We start from the raw sequence: 15551 nt of genomic DNA on the forward strand, positions 1-15551 counted from the left end.
GAGAAATAATATGAAGTTAAACCACACAGTTTGCATATTATTTGCTGTATTACTAGTTTCACTCTATGAACGAGAGCATTTCCCCTATTGATTGCCCTGATAACAACATGTTGAGCTTCACTTATCATCATCATCCTCAACACATGATGCAGAGTGGAAATTTGAACCTGTACAGTGATACCATCAGGCAAATGGTGTTCTTTCTTTGACCCAGAAGGCATTGATTTAAATCAATGCCCATTCACAGCTCTAGTGTTCTTAATTTCTTTGTGTCTTAACATTAAGTGGTTGTATGTGAACATTATTGGATTCTTTGTTAAGATAAAGAACTAGACATTTTTTCCTTACCAGAGTTTGAACAAATACAAAATGTTTAGCATTAAGTGAGCCACTTTTCCCAAAAAAATTATGTATAGCAGTGTAATGTTTACTATATGATATGGTGTTAATTCTGTTACCAGTGTGCTGCTGTCAGGTTAAGACACCATGGGTCCCCAATGGGTGACATTTTATCACCCACAGGTGTGTCACCTATTGCAAGACCTTCAAGGGCAAACAGATTTCTATCAAAATTGGATTTTGTTAATTGTCAGTTTGAGAGAGCATCGTCGATGTCTCCTCCAGCATTCTTGCGACTGAAAGGTAAGGGTGTGTGTGTGTGTGTGTGTGTGTGTGTGTGTGTGTGTGTGTGTGTGTGTGTCCTATAGAGCATAAGACTTATCTGTTGCATACCATTACTTTATAAGGAATCGAGTAGTTGGCTCAAACAGCTATTAAATTTATTTGAACTGTTGTTCTGTGTTCTAGTACAAATAAGATATGCTTATGCTGTTTATGTTCCTTTGCTGGCTCATTTGTTGATTTGTTGTTATTACATAGATAATTCGCAGAGGGCTCATTATTGTTGTTGTGCTGTAATTTAACAATTGCAACTCACTAATTCAGCAGCCGAGTTGTGTGTGTTTGATACTTTAACTCTTCCTTGCACTCTGTTACAGTTAATTGATTCTAAAGGGTATATTTCTTTATTGTTGAAAAGTAGTCAGTTTCCTTTCAAATGTTTTTCACTAACCAAGGATTTTAGTGCTGACTTGACTGTGGGTCAGTCTAAGTTTTAAAGTAGTTAACAGTTTGGGGTTGCCATTACGTGCGTGCTATTCACTATTTAAAATGTGTGCTTTGCATTATGTATGTAATCTGCAATCATCTGTATCTACATACGTATTCCACAAGCCACCATGAGGTACATGGTACTGGGTATCTTGTATCATTAGTGGTCATTTCCTTTCAGAACTGCTTTGATGTCTTCCTTTAATCTGACCTGGCGAAGATCCCAAACACTTGAGCATTACTCAAGAAAAGATCACGTTAGTGTTCTGTGTGCGTTCTCCCTAATAGACTAAAGTGCGCATCATTTATGTTGGCAGCCGAGTTTAGGTTTGTTCTGCGCATCTGACGTCACAAAACACAGTCAGCCAATGAACAGAGAACGACGTTGCCAGATCTCGACTGCAGAGCAGAGCACGGACGAGTGTCTTCAGTTTTAGAAACGTTCAGTCATAAATAAAGTAATAGAACAAAAGCAATGTCTTGATAGCAGACTTTCTTTTATAGAAAGTTTGGAAAAAGCATTCTTTATACCAATTGCTTCATATTCTATTAATTAATTAAACCAAACAAGCAATAAGACTCCTAATTCAGGCGATAGCAAGGAAAGGTGTTTGTATCAATCTCACGAACCGCTTTTTCACAATAAAGAACAGTGGTAATTGTTTATTTCCTATTGTACTTTGACGAAGTGTGAGTAATTCCTAGTCATACCAAGTGTTTGTCAGTATTTTGCGTGACGTGTTAGACTCCTCATTGAGCTACGTTATAGGACGAGCTGCGGTAGCGTAATGGTTAAGGCGTTGAATTATTAAGCGAAAGGTGAAGAGTTCAAACCTTGTGCAGTGCTTAATATTTTCTTTATTTAAAAACAATATCGAAGTGTCTTATCTTACCTCACGAATTTTATTCGTTTGAATGCAATTTTTTTGACATTTCTAGTGCTTTCTCTCTTCATTAACCCTTTCGCTGCTGCAGACACGTGCTCCCCGCATTCCGCGCTGTGCGTGACTTTGCCATCACTGCACTGCTCGCCTGTGCAGACACATGGTGTTCCCACTGCTTTGACACACGTATCATTCGATTTCACAAAAACTATTTGGCCCAAAAATTTGATTTTTACTCGTCTTCTTGCCTGATACCTTCCCCCCATAAATGACTTAATTTTGTTTTGATGTGCAGCATTAAATGTAGTAAACCATTGCACGAAATTTTGAAGAGTTTGCAGAGGTAAAAGTCCATAGCGTATACTTTCCGTATGGTCGATTTTAGTTGCCACAATGTTGAGAATGAAATGTGGATAAGATACCTAAATTTCATATAAAATTTACTGTATAACATTATCTCATTTAATTTAAGTACCACATAGGTGTCGTATGTAATATTGAGAAATATTCCGTCTTTCGCGACTGTAATAAAAGTTTTATTTACACCGGGCACGTTGGGCTTTATTTTAAAGCACATCAATCAAATTTTATATGAAATTTAGGTTGGGGTTGGGTTGTTTGGCGAAGGAGACCAGACAGCGAGGTCATCGATCTCATCGGATTAGGGAAGGAAGTTGGCCGTGCTCTTTCAAAGGAACAATCCTGGCATTTGCCTGGAGCGATTTAGGGAAATCACGGAAAACCTAAATCAGGATGGCCGGACGTGGGATTGAACCGTCGCCCTCCCGAATGCGAGTCCAATGTGCTAGCCACCGCGCCACCTCGCTCGGTATGAAATTTAGGTATCTTGTCCACATTCCATTCGCAACATTGTGGCAACTAAAATCGACCATATGGAAAGTATACTCTATGGACTTTTACCTCTGCAAACTCTTCAAAATTTCGTGCAATGGTTTACTATATTTAATGCTGCATAATAACTGCGTAGAACATCGAAACAAAATTAAGTCATTTATGGGGGGAAGGTATCTGTCAAGAAAATGTGTATAAATCTAATTTTTGGGCCAAATAGTTTTTGTGGAATCCAATGATAAGTGTGTCAAAGCAGTCGGAACACCATGTGTCAGCACAGGTGAGCAGTGCAGTGACAAAATGCGCACAGCGCGGAATGCGGGGAGCACGTCTCTGTAGCAGCGAAAGGGTTAATGCGGCTGTGGTCGCTTTACTTCATGAACTGCGTGCTGCCCCCTAAATGTTAAGTTTGCGAACTATACTATGCTATGGTGCTGCTTCTCTTGGTGCGTGCGTCGTATGCAACTGGCAACGCAGCAATCTCCCGCGTCTGGGCGGGCATGCGCAAGCCGCCAAGATAAAAGAATTGAACTATAGTAATAAATAAAGTCTACCATTCACCTTCTTTACTACTAATCTGACTAGCTCGTTCCATTTCTGTTCACTTGGTACTGTTGCACTGAGATATCTGTATGAGATTGATGTGACAGTGTTAACCAGCACTCTACCAATACTGCACTTGTACATTATGGAACTGTTTTTCCTACTCATCTCCATTAACTTACATTTTTCTACATTTAGAACACACAACCCAGAAATTTTTTGTAAGTCATCTTGTATCCTCTGAAAGTCCCTTAATGACAACAACTTCCTGTACATCCACTTGTTGCTGTTCACGCTGTTCATCAGATCATTTATGTAGGGCTGTATAGAGAATAAGGGTGGTGTTAGCACACTTCCCTTGTGTACTACTCATGAAACCCTTGTCTCCCATGAGACAAGGGTGTTCATGAGTGCAGTGTATTGTGTTCTGCTACTCATGAGGTCTTAAAGCTTATTCCATATGATTGTACCTTCATTAAGTCTACGGTGGGGCACCATGTAAAATGCTTTCCAGAAATGTAGGAATATGGAATATGCCTGTTGTCCTTAATCCATGGTTTGGAGGATATTGTGAAAAAAAGGGCAAGCTGCTTCACTTGAGTAATGCTTTCTAAATAAATGCTGATTTGTGGACATAAAATTTCCCATCTCAAGGAAATTTATTATATTCACACTGAGGATATGTTCAAGAATTCTGCAGCAAACTCATGTTAAGGATATTGGTCTGTAATTATGTGGGTTCATTCTTTTACCCTTATTGTACAGGGTGTATCAGAAAGAATCATACGATTAAAAAAAATCATAACTATTATGTTGTTGGAAATATGTGCGTGAACAATGTACTGTTGAAAAGACCAAACTATCAAGTTTCACATAGTTCCCACTAGGTAGCAGCAGTGTGCGCCCATTTCAGTTCTTGTAAAAATCGTGTTGGGACAACAAAAGGTTTTTTGGGTTCTACGTTTTGCGCAGTGCAGGTCATAGTAACTGTTCAGCATGACTTTTGTACTAGGTATGATGTGGATCCTCCTACAGGATAGAGCATTAGATGATGGGATGAACAATTGCGAGAAACAGGTTGTATGTGTAACAGCAAATCGCTGGGACATCCCTGAGTGTCTGACACAGACGTTGAATACTTCTGCCATAGTTTCACAAGGACTCCGCAGAAATCCGTTCACTGTGTAGCTTAACATGCCTCCAATGTCAGTCGGGCATGTGTTGCGTCGATGTTTACACATGAAACCATACAAAATTCAGTTACTGTGAGCTCTTCATGAAGGTGACAAACAACATCATGTGCAGTTCTGTAATTTTGTTCTTGGCAAAGATGGAGTATGACAGTTATCTTCCACACTTAGTGTTTAATGACGAGGCAACATTCCATTTAAGTGGAAAGGTGAAGTGTCATTATGCAAGAATGTGGGGTACAGAACAACCACATGAAGTTGTACAACATGAGAGGGACTCTCCAAAATTTAATGTTTTTTGTGCAGTTTCACGGGAAAAGGTGTACGGTCCATTTTTCTTTACCAAAAACACTGTTACAGGAAGCACTTATCTTGAAACGCGTGAGAAGTTTCTTTTCCCACAGTTGGAGACTGATTCAAATGACTTCATTTACCAACAGGATGGAGCACCGTCACACTGGTATCTGGAAGTGCGGGAATTTTTAAATCGAAGGATACTAAACGGTGGATCAGTCGCACTGGACCAAATGATTCAGCCTTACGTTACTAGCCTCTAAGAGCATCAGACCTGGGTGTATGTGATTATTTCTTGTGGGGGTTTATAAAAGACGTTGTGCCTCCATTACCAACAACAATGAATGAAATGAGACATCGCATAACAGCAGCTGTGGAAGCTGTAACTGAAGACATGCTTGCTGCAGTGTGGGAACAGTTTGAATACTGCATTGACATATGCCGTGTATCTCAAGGGGGGCATATTGAACACACATGAAAAGGTATGGGGGGAAAAAATTAAGTTTCCCATTCATCAGAAACCAAAATTTGTTGTACATGCTTATTAGTTTCAGAAATATATACTTGCCAAATCGGATGATTCGTTTTGATACACCCTACACACTGCTTGACACTTGCAAAGGAACAACTGACACTTGCTAATGAAAAATTGCTAATTGCTACGAAACAAGTGACAGTTGCTGTGGAACACCTGGCCAATCATAGTAAAATGAAATCTAGAGGGCGGGATGTGTTAACTGCATCAAAGTCTGGGCGTGAACACTCTGTATGCATTAGACAGTTCACGCAGTAAGGTGTTTGACAAAGGTGGTTGTGGAAAAGATCAGCTGGATGACTTGAAGACGGTAAGAATGTCACTACTGTTCCCAAAGCAGTGGGTGTGTCCAAAAGTGTCATCTTGTGATTAAAAAAGGCTGCTGAAGGTGGAAATGCTATGCGCAAGTATGCCGGTGGTCGTATACGGACCATCACACTGCAAGGGGATTGACATATACCCTAGTGGGGAAAAGGAACACACATTTCACTCCTGGGCAGATCACTGCAGGACTGCAACCAGTACACAAGTGTTTGCCAGAACCATATTGTGGTGATTAAATCAGGCTGGTTGATATGCTCGGAAGCCTGCTAAATGTATCCCATTTCAGCCACGTCATTGTCGAGAAAGAGTTCATTGGCATAGGAAGCATGTTGGTTGGGGTCAGCAGCAATAGTCCAGAGTGATGTTCTCCAACAAATTCCGTTTCACTGTGGCTAATGACTCTGGCCATCAGGTAATGTGGAGAGAGGTCACTTTACACACCACAGAATGCTCATGAACATCATCTGTATGACCTAGGCTTTATATTGTGGGCAGGCATTATGCATAACAACCGAACATTTCTGCATATCATTGTGCGAGGTACCATTACAGCACAGTGGTATTGCAGGGAGATTATTCTGGGTCACGTCCATCTCTGTAGGGTGTGGTAAGTCCCAGCTTTGTTTATGGATGACAATGCCTGCCCACACAGGACCACTGTGGTGTCAAACACATCGGAAAGTGAGTATATTGAATATATGGAATGGCCCCTGTAGAACATGTCTGGGATGTTCTTGGCAGACACATTCCTCAATGGACATCCCCTCCCTGAACTGTGTAAGAACTGAAAACTGCCTTGAGAGTGGAGTGGGACAATATCCCCAATGATGTCTCAGCTGTTTAGTAGTCAGTGTGCAAAATGTGCATTAGTGCCAGAGGAGGCCATATTCCTTACTGAGAAATCAATATCAACCTTCATGTTGGGAATCTGACCTGTGTCAAAAATGAACATTATTTATGCCTTTTATCCTGCTTTCCCATGTGGTGAAATAAATACCCATTTTTTATAGTAAATATACCACTCCAACTCTGTTATCACTGTCATCTGTCATTGCCTGTGATTATTCCTATACAACAATGTCTCTGTTCCATAGCAGTTGTCAAGCATTGTGTACAGCTGTCATCTGCACTTTTTTTCCGTTAGCTTGGGTCATTGCAGTGGGCAAGAAATTGGCAATAAATACAACATAAGTAAGGGGCCGTAGCCATAGAGTGCCCTCTGTAAAACCAAATTGGGATTCAGTTTGGATCTAGTGACTTAGTTGTCTTGTAGTTACTTCTCTGCACCAGGAATACCTATTACTGTGTCCTCCATATGGAATCTGTGCGATGGTCAAACAATGGTATGTTTGTATTATCTTATTGTGTGAATGATTTCTTAAATGCAAAATTTAAAACCTTAGCTTACCATTTGCTGTCATCTATTGCGGCACCAGAGTGGATAGAAGCCTTCAACCTACTTAGTGATTTTACGTAGAACCAGAATTTGCTTGGGTTCTTGGCAATATTTTTTGCTAAAGATATGATAGTGGATGTTGCTGCATGCTTCACACATTGTTGTTTTACAGATGCATTTAATTTCCATTAAGTTTTGCCTGTTGTCATTAGTGTGTTCTTTCAGAACAAAGTGTGCAATAGTCTGCTGCTGCATCAGCATTTTCTGAATTCTGTTACTAACTCTTCCAGTACCACAGAGGTCAATGTGATCCCATAAGCACATTCATAATATATGTCTCCCTTGTTCCCAAAACTATTGTTTTCAAAATATGACAGTCTCCCTCCGAGTCAGTTGTATCCAATGATTTTATGTCCAGTTTTATATTTACAACTGATAAAAATGTATTCATTTTTTTCCGCTGAATTATGTGACCCCCAGTCTAATTTCTTTTCGTTTCTTAAATGTAACATTTATGAAATCAGAATTATGACTGTTACATAGAAGAGCTGTAATAATGCTTTTATGTTAGTTCATTAAAATACTGCCAATTTCTCCCATGTAAACTGTTTGGAGTCTTTACGACACCAGTGGTACTCTGTGAAACAAAAACCTGGTAATATCAGGATTAAACCACAGTAGGTCTTAGTCATCCTTAATCCACTTGCTCGACACATACTTCTTCAGAATGAAATTTAAAAACAATTCAAACTTCGCCTATAATTCCTCTACATTCATCGTGCTGGAACTAAATGATGTCCACTCATTGTCCTAGTGGTGTGCTGACAACTTCCTATCTGCTGTTTCTAGGAGAAATACTCGCATAGCCTTCTTGACGGTTTTATTAACTTCAGTAATGATAATAAGATATTATAATCACATGATATTTGTACTAACTGTTGATGAGCTCAGGCCTGTTTGTAGCTACATGGTTTAAAATATTTCCATCGTGTGTGGACTGCCCAACCAGCTACTCAAAACAGTTTTTGGAAAACATCTTCAAAATGACTTTACAAAACTGTTTGTCTCTACCACCTGCAATGAATCCATAGAGGTCCCAGTCTATACGTGGTAGGTTAAAGTTGTCTCCAATAAATATTGCACGCTCTAGGTATTTCTGCACTGCTGAGTGTAGACTTCCTTTGAATGATTCTAAAACTTTAATGATGGAATTGAGTGGCTAGTAAAAGCATTCAATAATTCACTTAAGTTCATGTAGGCCTGTTACTTGCATCCAGATAACTGCACAGTTAGACTCAGCTTCGACCTCAATAGACAATGTTTTTTGTCAACTGCAGTGAACACTGCTCTTCCTGTGGTGTCTGTTTGTATGTTATATGTTCAGTGCCTTGCTAAACGTTTTGGAGCTTTTTACTTTGGGTTTCAACCAGCTCTCTGTTCCGAGAATAATTTGAGTGTAACTTCCTGGAGGGCAGTAAATTCAAGAACTGCGTTATGAATACTTAGACAGTGTACTATTAAAATTTTGGCAATCAATGTGTCTTTACTGTGTTGCTATCTGATTTCACTCACTGCGTACTGACTGGCAAGGGTTCATCAGAAGACTTCAAAGTATCACCTAGCTGAAAAAACCCCCATGTGCACTCCACAAGTACTCTTTACCCGAGTAGCTGCTTCCTTTGTGTTGTGTACCCTGACTTATCAATTATCCACCCCATAACACAGGTCCAGAAATCTGCACCTGAGATCATCATAGAATCGACAAAGCCTTTGGTTCGATACTACACTCTGTTCCTACCCAGAGGACCACAATCAACTCTGGTAATGTTGCTGCAGATTGTGCACTCAGTTTGCACCCTGTGTGTGAGGCTAGCAATCTTCACCACTTTCATGTTAAGTATCTGAAATATGGTAGCCTGCTGACCATGCAGTGATCACATTTTTGGTGCGTGCACTACATACTCCCCATGTGTGCCAAGGAGTATGTGCCCATTGTGAGTGGAGCATGGAGACTCCTGGCTAAGGCTTACTGGCCAGGTAACTGTTACTGTTGCTGGGTGGTGCCCATGGGGAGAGCTCCCCGTTTGGAGTGGGTGCCACCGTAGCGGATAGTTTGCATGTGAATTGACTGAAACTTTCTCCCACTGGTGGTCACATGGCCCCAGCAGCCTCTTCATATGGAAAGGTCCAATGCGTTCCCTTCCCTGGCCACATTGTGGGAGGAATGTAGGACTAAACAATAAGGAGGAAAATCCTCCCCCAAAGACCTGGTCTGTACTGGGACCAACTGGGACACGTTTTCGGGCTAAAGCCTGTAGTTTTTGTTTGAACACACTGAGGACAAATATGGGGAAGTTGTAGCTATCTCTAAGATGCAGAGTGGTTTCCTCCTGATAAAGAGTCATCTCCTGACCAGTTACAGACGCTGCTGTCTTGTGAAAACGTGAGTAACATTCCTTTGACTGTCACTCCCCACATGAGTCTCAGTATGGTCCAGGATGTTATCTTTCACCATGATCATCTTTCACAATCTAACGATGAGCTGCGGGCCAACTTACGGCAATGGGGTGTGCACTTCATATGTCGTGTCCGTAGGGGACCAAGGGAAAACAGAGTTGCTACTGGGGCCTTCATTGTGGCTTTCTAGGGTGATACAGTGCCTGATAAGGTCAAGGTGATGGTCTGCCACTGTGACATGAAACCCTATGTTCCTCCTCCTCCTATGAGATGCTTCAGGTATATGTCTTATGTCTTCCTGTTGCACTGCTTCCCCATTTCTGCAGGGATTGTGGATGTCCTCTGCACGTGAACATTCCTTGTGCCCCTCTCCCCACTTGTGTAAACTGTGGCAACTTCCACTCTCCCTGCTCACCAGGTGGCTCCATTTTCAAGTGTGACAAGAAAATCCAGGAGTATAAGACCCTGGACAAGTTCACATTTCAAGAGGCCAGAAGAAAGTATAAGCTTCATAATCACGTACAAATGACGCAACATTATGCTACAGCCGCAACGTCGTCCCCATCTTTGTAGACGTGAGCTCTCAGTCCCCGCTAACATCAACCCCCCCCCCCTCCCCCCTCCCCCGCCTGTTGGCGTTCCTTCTGGTGCTTCATTGCACCCACTTCGGGAGCATTGGCTCCCCATCTGCCGAGTACAGTGGTCTACATCTCCCAGTCGTAGGCGCCTCCTCATCCTCCTCTCTCTTCTAGCTAGGAAGAGGTCCCTCGGGACTCTTCCTTCCTTGGTTCTTGCTGATCCACTTCCAGATGCCAACGAGTGGCTGAAGGAGCCACAGGCTGCTGGCTGTCAGACTTCTCGTTCTTCCTCTTCTCCTGAAACCAATTCAGGGAAACCTTCTCAGTCCTCATCTTCTAAGGAGGAGGACAACAAGAAGGATAAAAACAAGTCTTCTAAGATGAAGGACACTCCAGTGGCCCCACCGAGCAAGGTGGCGCAGTGGTTAGACACTGGACTCGCATTCGGGAGGACGAAGGTTCAATCCCGCGTCCGGCCATCCTGATTTAGGTTTTCCGTGATTTCCCTAAATCACTCCAGGCAAATGCCGGGATGGTTCCTCTGAAAGGGCACGGCCGACTTCCTTCCCCATCCTTCCCTAATCCGATGAGACCGATGACCACGCTGTCTGGTCTCCTTCCCCAAACAACCAACCAACCAACCAGTGGCCCCCCACACCACTGGACTCTACATGTACTCTGCACAAGTTGGAGATCCCAGTGGCCCCTGAGGCACTGGATCTCCCCAGGCAGTTTGTTGCAGAACCTGTGTCAGTGGATCCCCTGATGGCTCAACTGGTGCAGCACATGACCGTGGGTCATAATCTGCCTCCCTGTCCCCCTCCCCCCACCCCCTCCCCCCATCCCACTCCCTATCCTGGTCGCTCCATGCCCCCACTGTATTCAGACAGTGTGATTCTGCAGTGGATTTTTGAACCACCTGGTTGAGCAATGGCAGCTTTTAAGTACTTACCCTGCATTCTGTATTGCCATTGCCATTGCCACTCAGGAAACATGGTTTCCAGCAACATGGGCCCTTGCTCCTTTGTGGCTACTGAAGTTATTTTAAGAATCGTATTGACAATCAGAAGGTATCAAGTGGAGTTTGAACTTATGTATTGGATTCTGTATACAGTGACCTTGTGCCTCTTGATACACCACTGGAGGCTGTGGCTGTTCAGGTAAGGACGCATCAGGATTTTACCATTTGTAATGTTTATTTCCCTCCCAGTGATGTGTCCAAAGATGTACTGTCTGCATTACTCTCTCAGCTCTTTCCACAATACTTCAACTGCTATAACCCTTCGTGGGGTGGTACAAGGATTGCTGGCCATGGTAAAGACATCGAAACTTTACTGGCACAGCTCGATGTTTGACTATTGAACTCTGGTGCCCTCACACACTTCAGTGTGGCACATAGAACTTATTCGGTCATTGATATCTCCTCCTGCAGTCCTGGTATTCTAATATTTATCCACTGGAGGGTCCCCAATGACCTGTATGGTAGTGACCACATCCCTATCTTCCTGTCACTTCATCTCTACTGTCCTCCTTGGTTCCCAATTGTAAGGCAGTATTGATGTGGCTGTTCAGTGTATGACAACAGCCATTCTTTTGGCTGCCACCCAAGCCATCCCCTCTTTGTTTCCTCAGGATCCCCCGTTCAGAAGACAGCACCTTGGTGTACCCCAGAGATTGCTGCTGCCATTAGAGATCGTAGGCAGGCTCTCCAACACCATAAATGGCACCCTTCATTGGAGCACCTCATTGCCTTTAAATGGCTCCGTGCCCACATCCGTTGCCTCATGAAATGATTACAGCAAGAATCTTGGTAACAGTACGTTTGTACCGTTGGATCACGTACCTCTCCATCACAACTGTGGCCAAATATCATACACCTTTACAGTTTCCAGTCCCCTGCAGGTGTACCAAGTATTTTCGTAGATGGTACCGTTTACTCTGATCCAGACACTGTCGCTGAACATTTTGCTGAGAATTACGCCCACGCATCTGCGTCTGAGAACTGCCACCCAGCCTTCAGGCTCATTAAACAGCAGGTGGAGTGAATGTGCCTATCAATTACTACCAGTCACCTGTAGCTGTATAATGCTCCATTCAGTGAATGGGAACTTCAGTGCCCAAGCCTATTGCCTTGATATGACCTGAGGGCCAGACCATATCCACAATCAAATACTGAAACATCTCTCGGTGCACTGTCAGCATCACATACTCGCCCTCTTTAATGGGGTCTGGAACGAGGGTGAATTGCCATCTCAGTGATGAGAAAGCGCGGTAGTTCCTGTGCTGAAACTGGCCCTGACCCCGTAGAGATGGACATTTATCACCCAGTCAGCCTTAATGACTTTCTGTGTAAGTTGCTCGAATGCACGGTGAGCAAGTGGCTGTGTTGGCTGCTTGAGTTTTGGGGCCTATTGGCTGTGTCTCATGGCAGTTTTCGCAAAGACTGCCCCACTGCTGATAATTTGGTTCATCTGTAGTCCATCATCCGAATGACCTTTGCATGTCGTCAGCACCTCGTCAATGTCTCTTTCGATCTATGGAAGGCTTAAGACAGAACATGGCATCATCACATCCTTATTATGTTTCATGAGTGGGGTCTCGGGGTCCACTCAGCATTTTTCTCAAGAACTTCCTGTCACACCGTACACTCTGGGTTCAAGTGGTTGCTTCGCTCAGTACTGATATCCAAGAGAACAAGGTCCCACAGGGCTCTGTACTGAGAGTCCCCATCTTGCTGGCTGTCATCAATGATCTTGCAGCGACTGTGGGGTCTTTGGTATCGCCCTCCTTATATGCCGATGATGTTTGCTTTTATAATTGCTCCTCTAGTATGGGTGTCACTGATCATTGCCTTCAGGTTGCTATACAAGTGGTGCAGTCATGAGCTGTCACCCATGGCTTTCAATTTTCAGCTATCAAGACTTGTGTCATGCACACACTCAGATCTTTACCTAGACGATCAATTACTACTTTTAGTTTATATGCACCACTTTCTGTGACTGGTCTTAGGTTCCTGGCTGACGTCGCTTCCCCACCTTTGCCAACATAAGTGAAAGAGCTGGCGACACCTCAATTCCCTTCGCTGTCTCAGTAATACTGGCTGGAGTGCAGATCGCTCTACCTCTTTGTGGCTCTACAAAGCCCTGATTCTGCCCCATATTGACTGTGGGAGTCTTCCATATGGTTCAGCATCATCCTTGGCTCTGTGGATACTGGACATCATTCGTCATTATGGAGTCCAACTTGTGACAGGAGCCTTGCAAAATAACCCTGTGAACAGCCTACTAATCGAGGCCGGAGTCTCTCCATTACCAGTCAGGTGCCAACAACAGCTGCTGAACTACACTACACATGTTCATAGCTTCCCTGAACGTCCCAATTACTGTTTCCTTTTCCATGGAAGGGAGTTCCACCTCCCAGAACAGCGACCCAGAACTGGGTTTACAATTGCTGTGCACGCCTCCAGTGACTATGTTTAGAACTGCAATTTCCTCCATTGTTGCCTCTGGTCAGTGAGACACCACATCTACCCCCCTAGTGTGTACCATGACCTCGGATTTGCCTCAAAGTCATCTTTGGTGCTGAAGATTCCGTTGACACTACATTTTTTTGCTGCCTGTTCTTGGCTGTTTTTGGGGCACATCTGGTTTCAGAAGAGGTATTCAGCGACAAATAGGCCAGACGTCTGCAGTGTGTTCACTGCTGAATTGATCGCCATTAAATTAGCCCTCAGCCATTTTGTCCTTGCATCGGCAAGAGTATCCCAGTCTGTAGTGACTTCCTCAGTAGCCTTCAGGCTATAGCCCATTGCTACTCTACTCACCTACTGGTTATGGATATCCAGGATCTTGTCTCTGGCCTCCATCAAGCTGTGGGACCAGTTGTTTTTGTTTGGACCAATGGTCATGTTGGGATTTCGGGGCAAATGAACAAGCTGACTGGTTGGCCAAGCTGGACACCAGGATACTGATTCTGGAAATGGGGGTCGCAGAACCGGACCTTCAGTCATTTATACATCATCAATTGCTGGAAGTCTGGATCTCGGAATGGTCAACTCTGATCTTTCCAAACTGAGGGCAATTACGGAGACCATGACCACATGGCAGTCTTCCCTTTGTGCTTGTTGGACGGAATCCACTTTCCTCAGTTAACTCTGCATTGGCCACACTTAACCGACCCATGGCCACATTCACAGATATGTGGAAACCCCCCCTCCCCCCCCCCCCAAATGCCGATGTGGAGCCCCCCTGACCGTGTTCCACTTACTCATCGGCTGCCCTAATTTGGCTGCTTTGAGGCAGCATCTTAATGTTCCTGACACGTTCCCTCTGCTACTAACAGATGACCACCCACTGATCTGGTGGTTTCTGTTCCTCCCTGTAAGGTAGGGCTTTTTGGCCTCATTTACCGCCTGTGGGGTTGGTGGGGCAAACCACATACCCCCCGCCGCCCTCCAGGGTTCCCTTGACAACTCTCTCTCATTTTTTGGTTTTAATGCCTTGTCTTGACAGATTTTTTAATAACTTGTCTGCAGTGTTGTTTCCTGGGCTTTTATCTCTGTTTTTTATTGTGTTAGTTACACTTCGGCATTCCAGAATTTGCTTTACGCCTCCTTCCTTCGACAACCACTTCCGATTTGCCGCTTAAAGGGTTAAGGGGCTCATGACCTTGCAGTTCAGTCCCTTGCATTCCAAACCAGCTATCCCACTGGCCCCCTCCTAATTGAGACATGACCATCACTGGCACTGAGGCAAAACCAGTTTCTTTCAGAAAACACAGCAATCCTCCACCCTGCCATCCAATGAGCTCTCGCTGGTCACTGCTGGAGTTGTCCTTGAAGTAAATGATTTGAAGCAGATTATCGAGTCTCTGGGGTGCCAACTGTTACTCAAACTGCTGCTGCAGATGCAGTATGATGTGCCAGAGCCATACACAAAACACAATGATCTCTCTTGGTAGTGCCCAGTGGCCTTCTGGAGCCTGGTCTTCTTGCAATCGCACATTCTCAAGACCATCAACTCAGTCATGTACAGTGGCTACATTCTTGCCAAGTCTTCCTACAGTATCGCAGAAGGAACACCCAGATTCTTGCAGCCGTATTACAGGACCTTGTTCAAACTGAGTGAGGTGTTGCTAGTGGTATCTTTGTCATCTTGAAGGCATTCTTGACTAACATCAACTCTGCACGTCCAATCTTGGCGGTAACTAATGCTCATGACTGTTGCAGTGTGTGGTTAGAGCAAACCTGATTGCAACCTCATAGTGGCACTACTAACACCACTCTTACGTGATCGGCACAAATTTGAACAGACATCATCTTCCAGATGTAGAAACATGCATACCACATTTTGTTCATATCTCTCAACTCCTTTTTGGTTTGTGATTTTT

The 15551-nt window shown here is 43.7% G+C and overlaps 1 protein-coding gene across 3 annotated transcripts in view; it reads left to right on the forward strand.

The window, feature by feature from the left end:
- LOC124723003 overlaps positions 1-15551 on the forward strand; it is a 160654-nt gene that overhangs the window by 144093 nt on the left and 1010 nt on the right. For all 3 annotated transcript variants that reach the window (XM_047248179.1, XM_047248180.1, XM_047248181.1), the window contains one exon: positions 462-642. In XM_047248179.1, coding sequence (XP_047104135.1) covers positions 462-642 — 181 coding nt within the window. The remainder of the gene's footprint in view (positions 1-461; positions 643-15551) is intronic.

Source organism: Schistocerca piceifrons, chromosome X (assembly GCF_021461385.2).
Source record: "Schistocerca piceifrons isolate TAMUIC-IGC-003096 chromosome X, iqSchPice1.1, whole genome shotgun sequence".
Taxonomy (NCBI): Eukaryota; Metazoa; Arthropoda; class Insecta; order Orthoptera; family Acrididae; genus Schistocerca; species Schistocerca piceifrons.